The sequence below is a fragment of the Alligator sinensis genome, unplaced genomic scaffold (assembly GCF_000455745.1).
Source record: "Alligator sinensis unplaced genomic scaffold, ASM45574v1 scaffold216_1, whole genome shotgun sequence".
Taxonomy (NCBI): domain Eukaryota; kingdom Metazoa; phylum Chordata; order Crocodylia; family Alligatoridae; genus Alligator; species Alligator sinensis.
This window is the reverse complement of record NW_005841868.1, coordinates 3,949,133-3,960,577: the sequence shown is the minus strand read 5'-3', so window position 1 is coordinate 3,960,577 and position 11,445 is coordinate 3,949,133. Positions and strand designations below refer to the sequence as shown.

Sequence of the window (11,445 nt, the reverse complement as noted above, 5' to 3'; positions counted from 1 at the left end):
CTTCCACCTTATATCCTTTGTTGTCAGCCAGTGGACTCAGCACTGTGTTTTAAAGAGTTAGCAGTAGTCTGCAATTATCTTTAGTGTATTGCTTGTGGTTAAGCTGCACCACTATTTTGGCATTGGTTAGAGGTGCACCAATACATTGGTCTGATATCGGATCAGCACCAATGTAAAGAAAATTGTCTTTATTGGAAATTAGTCTGATATTGCTGATAATTTGGCTGATAAATGGCCCATGCATGCACAGCCACAGAGCAGCATATAGGTGGTGAAGAAAACATCCTAGCAGCTTGAAGAGCAGTGTCCAGGTGGTAAGTCTGTTGTGGTGAAAGGGAGGGGGGGGCGGCAGATTAAGGCCCCCGCGGTGAGGGAGGGAGTGGGGCTGGGACAGGGGCTGGGGCAAGTGCTGCCCAGCCGGGCAGGGGTGGGCTCAGGACATAGCTGCAGCTCATCCACCACTGCACACTTCTTGTCCAGCAGCTTGTCTGGTGCTCGCACGGCAGATCCTGCTGCTGCTCCTGCTGCTTGTCCGGGAGAGCATGGGGGGTGAGGCGTGTGCCCCTGGATTGGAGTGGCGCCGGGGCTTTGCTGGGCTGCACTTGGGATGGGTGGTGGCAGCACTGGGAGCAGGGTTATGGGGGGGCTGCAGCCACCCCAAAATTTGTCATAGCACCCCATAGCCCCCACTCCCAGCGCCACTGCCACCTGTCCCAGGTGCAGCCCTGGCCCACCCTGTACAGATCTGGGGGCACATACCTGCCCCCCCATGCCCTCCCAGATGAGCGGCAGGAGCAGTGGCGGGAGCTGCTGGATGAGCGGGTGAGTGCCAGACAAGCTGTTCCTGGATGAGTTGTGCATAGCAGCGGGAGCCGCCCCCGCCACCCCTCCCTGATGAGCCCAGGCTCTGTCCTGCACCTGCCCCGCCCCAGTTGGGCAGCGCTTGCCCCAGCCCCACTCCCTCCCTCACCGTGGGTGGCCTTGATCTGCCTCTCTATGCCCCTCCCCTTCCACCACAACAGACTTAACTTCAAGACAGCCAGGTGGGTGAGAAACTGGCTGCAGGATAGATCCCAGAGAGTCGTAGTGAACAGATCTGTGTCACCCTGGCGAGAAGTGGACAGCGGTGTCCCACAGGGGTCAGTGCTCGGTCCAGTACTTTACAACATCTTTATTAACGGTTTGGATGTGGTGGTGAGCTCACTGGCCAAGTTCACAGACAACACAAGTTATGGGGGAGTGTGGTCACACTTCAAGATAGGCTGCAGATACAGGTGGAACTAAAAAGTCTAGCAAGATGGGTGGATCGGAATCTGATGGAGTAATGGCTACAAACTCCTGGAAGATTGATTCAGGCTCAACATTGGGAAAAGCTTCTTTGCAGTCAGGGTGTCCAAACTGTGGAATAAGCTCTCTCCAGATGTGGTATAATCACCTACCCTGGAAATCTTCAATGGGAGACTAGACAGTCACCTTACTGAGGTCAGCTGACCCTCAGTTATCTTTCCTGCTTGGTGCAGGGGACTGGACCCAAAGATCTTTCAAGGTCCCTTCTGGCCTTACAATCTATGAATCTAAATCTATAACTTACCAGCTGGACATGGATGTATCAGAAATCAGATCGGTATCGGCTGATATGCCTCCTTAAAAATCGGCTATCCGTATCAGCCCCAAAGATCTCTATCAGTGCACCCCTAGCATTGGTAGAAAAACTTTTTGGGTAAAAAGACCAACATAGACAAAAACATAAGCAAAGAGCATGTAACTAATTGGAAGTGGTATTCAAATTAGTCAGCTAGGAATAAAGAACAAAAAAACCCTTAACTTAGTCTTCCAGAGATGAGACCCGAACAGCTTATATCCTCCAAGCAGTGGAAAGTGCCTGGGAAGGTGTGAATAGGAGAAAAACCTGTGTTGCTAAAGACCCAGCACTACCATTGGCATCCAGTGGAGCCTCGGCAATGACAGAAGATGCTGCTAAGGACTCAGAGGAGCTTGATGATGCATATAAATTGGAAGATGAAGTGAGTATGGAACTGCATGGATAGGACTGGGTTTTTTCAGTCTCTGCTTCACTCATTTCTCTATGGAGTGGATTCATTTTCTTGACTCTGCTACTGAATGCCAGTTTGGAGTTCTATTCTAGACAGCTGGATGAACCAAAAACTGAATAGCTGCCATATATTTAATGCAATATGGTCTTGTTAAATAACCAGGGGGGTAAGTGACTAAGTCCTAATCCTGGCCTTACACTGGATAATCCCCTTTAACTGCTTTTTCCATGGGTTTCCTATTGAAGAGCACCTGGGTGGGTTACACTACATCAGTTGCATTCCTTCTTAGTATCTTCGCATCTTGTCTTCTATATGCTTTATAAACAGCTGTAATGTTTTCTGAGGGGTGACTTCTATTTGAGAAGCAATCCTTAGAAATACACCAGTTTTCGCATTCAGGAACAAACAAAAGTGGACTTGTACACCTAGCTTTGTGGGCTATGACTGCATTGTACAAACAACTCTCCTGATCAGTTTGCAATGTTAGCTGCCATTTGCATTAAACCATGGCCCTAATTACTCTCCTTTCCTGTATTTACCTACACAAACCCAATCAATATCACAGTTCCTTTTCAGTAATGCTGCCCATTATGTTTTACATCTGTAGTATGCTGGAGCAGCTGCAGCACCCATTGCCAAGGTCTCAGGGGTGGAGCTAGATTCTCTGATTTCTCAAGTGAAAGATCTGCTGCCTGATCTCGGGGAGGGCTTCATCTTGGCCTGCCTGGAAGGGTATGATTACAATGTAGAGCAGGTGATCAACAACATCCTGGAGGACAAGCTAGTGCCATCCCTGGACAAACTGGACCAAACAATGCCAAGGTGGGAGATGAGGTTTCAGTGCTGCTCTGATGTCTCTTTATTTCTGTGACTTTTCTTTTAAATGAACATTCTCTGTGTAGATTAGAAACCCCTCTGTAGGAGAAGAGCTGAAGGCTTGTGTTTCCCTGTGGCAGGGTGCTCCAAGGGGGGATTCCCAGTGCCAGCGGCCTCTAACTTTCACCCCTTATATTGTGTCACTGCAGAACCTGGAGACTTTTTCCATTCAGAATTCCAGTGCAGTAGTAACTTGTCATGAAAAATGATTGTCCATTGGACACTAAAACAAGACCCATTAAAATTGTGTATTGAAGGGCATCATCTTAGCCTCGGATTGAGCAGTACAGTGCCACCACTTTTGTACATCCAGTGCAGACATTATTACCTGCAAACTTTGAATTTGGTACAGAAGGCTGTGGTCCTGGATGACTAAATCCCACTTGTCCTACAGGAAGAAAAGTATCTTCAAAGGAATTCATTGAACTGAAATTCATCCTACGGGGTAGAGAAGTAAAATTGTCAAGTACTAGCACTGTCAAATATGCATTAGTTGAAGTTAACCCAAGGAAAATTGGAAACAGTTGAAATCCACATTTGTCACAATTCATGGAGCTGTGAGTGGCTTTTGCTCCTTTCCATACATTGCACATGGGACTTCAGAATCATAGCAGGCAGTAAAATTAGCTAAATTCTAGCTGCCTTTGCAGCTGTTGGATTATGTGTGCACTATAGCAGCAGTGTAAGTTCAGGTAAAAATGTGACTGGTATGCCCAGCTGTAATGTACAAAGGCATTGGCCACATCTGGCCAATAGTAATTAATAGTGTAATAGTGATATGTAATAGTGATATGACATACTTTAAAAATGTAATCCTTACCAGAAAAGTGAGCATATTAAAAATGAAGATGTTATATTGAGCAGTGCGTTGCTGTTTTAATATTTGAGTTGAATCTGCTGAGTTTGCTGGCACAAACTCTTTGTGTTTGTGTGCATCGGGGCGGGGGGGGGAGGGGAGGGGGCAGGAGGGAGAGTGTTCATCTCTTCTCCCCCACCTCCCCTTATTTATATCTTGTCACTGCAGAGACAATACAGCTATCAAGGCAGTGGGGCTGGATCCTCTTCTGCCTTGTACATCCTCAACAAGCTGTCAGCAAAGTGGCAAATGCAGAAATGTGATTATTGGTGTTTGTAGAGGCAAAGCACAGCTGAATATTCAGATTCTGGGCTGAGTTTACTGCACCAGCAAAAACAAATCTAAAAATAATCATAGTTAGACTTATAAATTGAACAGTTGTAGCCAGGAGGCTTGAGACCAGAATCGATAGGTAACCATAGGGAAACAAACATCTTGAAACCAACAGTAACAAATTGTTGGTTTTTCCTTTTGAGGGTAGTCATCAAACTTCAGTTTGGCTTTACTGAGTCATTTTGAGTATAAGTATTCTTCAGTATTGAATATTTGCTGTTTATATTTTGTTTTGCGTGTTCTTAATTGAAAATAATTTTCTTTTTGCTTTTGCTAAATTTGTGCTCCCTCAAATACTGTTTAGTTTTAGCACCTTGAACACATGGGTATGGCTGAGGGATTAGCAGAATAACAGAGATCTGAGCAAGTATGTACTTCTGTTGGAGAATATGGCCTGTCTTGCTTTTATCTTAGAGATTTCTGTTCTATCTTCTTTTCCTCAGGCAGTTGAAGCCAGATCCAACCCCTTTGGTGACTTCTCGATGTAATGTCTTCCAGGATGATGAGTTTGATGTTTTCAGCAGAGATTCGATAGACCTGTCCCGGGTACAGAAAGGCAGGAGGTGAGTATATCCATTTTAATAAGACCTTTTGGAAAAATTCAAGTAACAAAATCTTATATAGGTTTGACAACAAGGGGATCACTTGTACACAGGTGGTTATGACTATGTGTTTGATTGTTTCAGTCTTCAAGCTCTCTTCTTTGGGAAATGATTATGTAACTTTGGTTCTTAATGACCTTTCTTGATGATGTACTTCTGTTTGCCTTTTATGTTTGTTTTGTTTTGTCAGTATAAATTTATAATTGTCACTGTTGCCAGCAGCCTAAGATTGAGTTAGACCTGAGACTATATAGCAATCTGTTTCAAGTTCAAGGAAATATCAATACCCATCTGGTTTGAAATCCAGCTCTGATAATGCAGAAGAATATTGGTCTAGTCTCTTCTCTGGTAGTTCCTGCCTTTGTTGCTGAGTGCTTGCAGTGAAATTGCATTGACTCTGCTTTTCACTTATTCTAGCATGCTGCTCTGTATCTTTTATGTTTACTGAGCCTAAGCTGTTTGGCATTACCCTCTCATTCAGGCTGACACAGGTTTTATCCCTCATTGAGCGGGTTTCTATGTTTCATATGCTTTTCAAAAGCTTATTTTAAATCAACCAAGTGTGTGCACAGTTTTATTTTTCCATGAATTGTGTATAGATGAAAAATTGGTTTGCAAATTAAACCACTTGAACCTGGCAGCATTAGCTAAGCTTGAAATTAAAGACTATAACAACATATTAAGGAAAAAATCACTTCCCTTCTAAAGTTCAATCAAATTGTGTTTTGCAGCAGTGGGTTCTCAAATTATTGCTTCTTTTACTGTGAAGCTTACATTGACTTGATTACTGAACTTGATTGTTGCTTGCCTTTCTGATCAGAAAAAACTGCCTTTGTACTATTGAGAGAGGTAAGGGTTTTTGTGGGTGATTTATCTTTTTGTTGGATCTCTCACATTTTCCGGGATCATCATGGCTACAACTTCACCCTAACACTACCACTTTGTACTATTAGACATTTAAGATACAGTCTGAGATGCTCTATCCCCACCTTTCCTTTTCAAAACTAGTACATTCTCTCCTGATCAAAGCATTAACAGACATCCCATTCGCAATAAAGTTCAGTCATGGATGTGCCCAGCAATGTACTATGCCATCTCCACAAATTGTTGTCAGATAGCTGACCCAGTCCCTTCCCAGATGACTGGCAGCACAGATTGTTGCTTCAGCTCCCTAAGAAAGATGTACTGTCATTTGGCCCCTTAAATTACTCTCCTGTTGGTACTGCTGTTTGTTGGTCTGCTCTCCGTAAAGCTCTCTTCACTGTAAAACACACCTGTTTTGCACAGAGGCATCACTTTTAATGCTAAATCCCAGTGGAAACAAGACACTATGTAGTTTTTGCTTTGACATAGCTGGTTGAGGTCAGCCCTCTGAGGCATTGGGATATGTTGTGGATCGCAGCTACCATGCATCTTCTGCCTGCTAGGATTTTACTTTGAAAGCTATCTTGATGTAAAGAACACCTTTTTTTTCAGCAAAGGCATAGGTTCTGTCTCTTGTTGTTCTTGCTTTTCAGGTAGGAAAATCAGATCTTGCCCAGACTTCTGGGCAACAGTGTTTTTTTCCAGTCTGGTCTGAGGTCTAATATGGGTTGTAATGATAACCTATTCTTGCATTCCTTCTTCAAACCAGAAAAGCACTGTTTTGGTGTTTGCCCATTTTGGGCAGGGACCAGCAGTCTAAAAGATGAGATGTAACAGATGGATCCAAAAAAAAACATTTTTCAGGGATGTTTGAAGTTAACTGCAGCTAATTTCAGTGCTGGAAACCAGTGATTCATGGAGAAGGGGGAAAGCAGACACTGCCTGCGTCCTCTTATCTTATTTGGGGATTCCAAATGTGAATGAAGCCGAAGATCAGGCTTAGAATATTTTTCCCTCATGGGGAAAAATGCCATGGGAATCTGGCCATTGTGAATACACCTCTTTCTTAGGCAGGTTCCTCTACTAGAAATATGAAGAGAATTCAGTTATTCCAAGTGAAACTTCAATTGTGAATTCCCTTTAAACTTTGGAGTGTTTTGGAGTATGCTCAAGAAAGGCTTTCCCTATTCGTATAAACTCCATGCATGGTTTACAGCTTAAGTGTCACAAGACCTTGCTTCCTGCACAGGATTAGTTGGTACCGAGCCTATCTGACAATCAAGGTAGAAAGTGTTTTGGGTTAGGCACACACATAGTTGGGTGCCAGATTTGAGTATGTTGGCCAAACTTAGTTTCTTACCTATAAAATGAGTCCAGTGTTACTTGCTCGGCAGGTTTAATTGAGGGTTGTTCATACAGTGCTTTGAGGTGTTTAGATCAGAAATGCTACAGTTGCAGAAAGTGGTGGTATTCTATGGGTCTTCCTGATGCAGATGGATTTCTTGGCGCAGTGTTTTGTTCTGCTTTCTTTTCCCCCTCTCTGAATCTTCTATCTTTACTCTTCCATGCATATTGTAGTTCTCACTCTTCCCTTTAACTCTCCTTGCTTCTGTCTGCTTTCTCTCATCACAAACTTAAATTGTAAACCCTCTGACTACTGGGGAGGGGCGTGTGAGCACTAGGGGTGCGCGAAACAGGCAGTATTCGATTCGGATTCAGCCTGAATCGGACAGTGATTCAGTTAATTGATTTGGATCACTGTCTCAGTTAGATTTAGCCAAATCTGAATCTGAAGATTCGATGCTGATTTGGCCATACACACAGCTTTAAATGTTTTTTCTGCATACTTCAAGGTACCAGGCATGGCTCGTGAATGCTGCTATTGTGGGGCAGATAGAGCATCCCCACAGCATGGGGGGGCCCCCCTGCATGCTTGGTGGCAAACCCAGAAGTGGACTGGAACTACTTCTGGTCCACTTCTGGGTCTGCCACTGAGCAAGTGGGGGACCCCTCCCATGCCCCCCTGGCTTGGTGATCGGCCGTGGGGGGACCCCTGGTGCCCCTTCAGACCCAGGAGGCACCAGTTGCTGGGGAGGGGGTCCCCTTTGTGCTCCCTGGCAGACCCAGAAGCGGACCAGAAGTACTTCTGGTCTGTTTCTGGGTCTGCTGTCAAGCACACTGGGTACCCCCCGCATTCCCATGGGATGCTGTATTCGCCCCAGCATCTCAGCATTCACAAGCCGCCTGGTACCTAGAGGTATGTAGAAAAAAATGTTTAAAGTTGTGTCTATGTCTGAATCTATGAATCTTTCTGAATCTATTTTGGAGGGTTCCAATTCAATTCAGAGAGATTCAAGGGTCTCTTGATTCAGTTCGGATTTGGAGATTTGGCTGCCGAATTGGGCCGAATCTCTGCTGAATTGAATCAACAACCAAAGCTTTGCATAACCCTAGTGAGCACCCCATTCACTGTTGCCCTGATCTTTAGTTTGTGTTTCCTGGCACTACAGCCCTGATATTTAACCTCTGAACTAGCATGGCAGCATGGTGTTAGCTGGCACTGTGTACTCGGAAATTCTGTCTTCTGTTGAGACCAAATCTGGGCTCTGATTAGTGTTGTCATTAAAGATCCACGGTACCTGTTGTGGGAGTTGGGTTGTGGCCAAATTCCTGCTCGAGTATAATTGTATTTGGTTGCCCTTAAAATCTTCCCTTCCATTTCAAATGGAAATGGTACAGTCCAATTCCTAGCCTAATCTGTTGGGCATTCTTGCTGGCTGCTTTCAAAATGACCCCTTTTGCATCTCCATTGAGTACCTCGGGAGGGGTAATTCACCAATGATTGGGAAGTGCTTTTGAGACAAAGGGTTTTACTGCAGGATGAAGTGTTTAGTCACTGGGGATGAATGAGTTTCCATTGATTTAAAAATTCTAGCTATAAAGAATGACTCTGAAGTGCCTCTGTTCTGTTTTTGTTTTGTGGGTTTTTTTCTGTCCCTCCATCTCCATGCTATGGGCTGCAGGAAGGACAAGGACACAACAGAGAGTTTGTTGAATGACAAGCGTCTAATTGCTGAGCAGAAGGAACGCTACAGCCAGTACAGTGTGATTGTAGAGGAGGTTCCTGAGCAGGCTGGAGAAGCCCAGTTCTCTAGGGATGACTACGAGGATGAATACGACGACACCTATGATGGGAACCAGGTTGGGGCTAATGATGCAGACTCGGATGATGAGTTGATCAGTAGGAGGTATGTACAATGGCTTCAGCCTGTAGGAAGTTGATAGTCCGTGTTCCTAATATGTGAATGCTGGTACAGAGGAAATAGGAGAACATATCTGAGCACTTGGCCATGTCCGCAGGTCTCCGTTCTCTATGCTGCTGGTCTTGTGCCAGGAAGAGAAGCTCCAGAGATTTATTTCCTTTTCCCAGTATTCTTTCTACTCCTGATCTGAGAGGATGAACAGGCTGTGGGTCTCCTTTTTTCCCCCTTGATGAGAGCTTTTTGAAGTTCTGGGTACAGGAAGCTCTAGGACTCCTCTTCCCTCACTGTTTCCTCCCTTTTTCTCTTGTTTCAGAACCAAGCAAATATGTTGGCTTTGTTTACAAACCTCTCTAGGAGACTGTGTGAATAGGGTTTAAGCTTTCACTCTGTACACAAACAGCATGATGACCTCATGCTTGTTTCTTCCTCCCTTCATCCCAGATGCAGAAAAACAGCTGGGCAAACAGGAAGGATAATCTTCCTTCTGGCCATGCTTGCTTGGTGAATTTCCCTGTCTCTATGGCTCTTATGGGATCTAGCTATTTGAGCAGGGGACTGAAAGTTCTGGGCCTGTTCCACTGACTAGGCAAGTGACCTTCATGCCTCTATTTTGGGGTATGGACATGAAAACAATTTACTGCAAAGGAAAAGGACCAAGGTTTTACCTCATGCCATTTGCTCTGCAGTAAATGCCCATGTGCATGTTCCAAACCCAGCTGAAGAAGTAAATTTTGATGGTGGTACTCTGCCCATATTTAGCTTCTGTTTATCACAGGGTAAGACCATACACACAGGCAGTTGCCGCAGAGCAGTTCATGTACAATAAAGGCCTGCCCCACATGGTAAGCTGTATATTTGTAAGCCAGGGATCCTGGTTTTCTCTGTTTTAAAAACTGCAAATTCTCTGAATAAACCCCCTCAAAATCGTTTTTCCATTATTTAAAATGAAACGCCACTACATATAGATATAGATCTATATATTTTTATATATCTGTTGAACACAATGTTTTATTGGTATATTTACAATTGCTCTACTCCCTCCCCTACCACGGGGGCCTTGATTTGCTCCCCCACACTCCTTCCCTCCTTCCTCCCCTTCCACCACACCAGACTTACCAGCTGCACGCAGCTGTATAGGAAATTGGATTGGTATTGGCTGATACGCCTCCTTAAAAATTGGCTATTGGTATCAGCCCCCAAAATCTCTATCGGTTCACCCCTAGTTGGAACAGCATAGCATTTTTATTATAAAATCATGACTGAGGGACATTTCAGAAAAAAAAAGTAAGATTTATCAGGAAACCAAGCATACTTTATTTCTTCATCTCCTAGAAGCTGGAGGCTTAATATTTCTCTTGCAATTAACATAATCACTTTCCAACCGTAACAGCACTTTCAGGAAGCTGGAGCTGTAACATGTTATTAACACAGTGCTAATGCTAGTTTTTAAAAATGCAACTCTGCTTTTTTTTTTTTTTTTTTTTTTTTAATTTCCTTTGAAGTCTTCCTGAAGTATTGTTGGGGATCAGAAATAAAAGGCTCTTGCAGATTTGCCTGTAACACACTGGAGGTTTTTTTTTCTTTTTTTTTTTTTTTTTCAGAGGGTCTGAGTTGCCCATGTACCTCTCAGTAAAAACATTATGAAGGGCAGGTGCATGTTGTTGCTTCTGAATACCAAGCTTGTGGCTTCAATATAAACGGACACTTCTGGTTTTACATTTTATTTCTTCTGTGATGAAATACCAGGCTAAAATCCTTGTACTAAAATAGAACTAAAATCAGTTTCTTTCTCCTTCAGGCCCTTTGCATTATTCTAGATGCGCAAAGTGGCTATAGAGCTGACAGGTTTTCCCAGTCAAATATTTGTGTGTGAAAAAATCCTCAACTAGTGCAAAGCCTACTTAAGTACAGCTGAGAATCCATGGGATGACCTCAGCCCAATTGCTGTGGGTTAGAGTTGAACTATCTTGAGTATAAAGTCATTTTTGTTATAGTGGGTACATAAAGATTGGCTCACCTATATGAAACCAGACTCTCCCCAGTCTGTGGGTTGAGGTCTACAGAGGGCTAACAGTCAAACTTCACTGCTCTCATGATGATGCGTTGTGGGAGTCTGGCTTCGCTTCTGAAGGCAGGCATGGATTCTTGGTTCCTTGTGGTATCTCTAAGTGCCTATTCTTCCCCTTGCAACTCTCCCACTTCATGAAATGTCATACCATCTCTCCCTTGGGGAGGTGCTGGGTGATAATTGTTATTGATTGTTTCCCCACCATTTTTTATGTACACACCTTGAACTTCCTGGGAAACACATTTTCTGTATCTATCAAAACTGGACTCAGAAGGAACAAATGTGTTTCCAAAATCTGCCTGGTGGGGATGGATAGAGACCTCTCCATTGATCTCAGTAGAATTATGACAGAGCTGTATTTTGTCCATCATGTGCATGATCCTATCAATGTACCAAAAGTGCAGGGGGTGAAGTAGTAAATATGAAAGGAAGAACATGGTGCTTAGCTGAGACTTTCCAATTTGGAAATATTCGGTAATTGGAGTCTCTGCAAGTGTTTGTGGAACATAGCAAATTAATCATTTGTTGT

General features: G+C 43.8%; 1 protein-coding gene across 1 annotated transcript in view; it reads left to right on the top strand.

Annotated features, from left to right (window-relative positions):
• ASCC2 (activating signal cointegrator 1 complex subunit 2) overlaps nt 1-11,445 on the top strand; it is a 34,743-nt gene that overhangs the window by 18,079 nt on the left and 5,219 nt on the right. Inside the window, exons 13-17 of the mRNA XM_014526111.1 lie at nt 1,669-1,720; nt 1,838-2,024; nt 2,662-2,876; nt 4,563-4,682; nt 8,609-8,833. Of these exons, the coding sequence (XP_014381597.1) occupies nt 1,669-1,720; nt 1,838-2,024; nt 2,662-2,876; nt 4,563-4,682; nt 8,609-8,833 (799 nt within the window). The remainder of the gene's footprint in view (nt 1-1,668; nt 1,721-1,837; nt 2,025-2,661; nt 2,877-4,562; nt 4,683-8,608; nt 8,834-11,445) is intronic.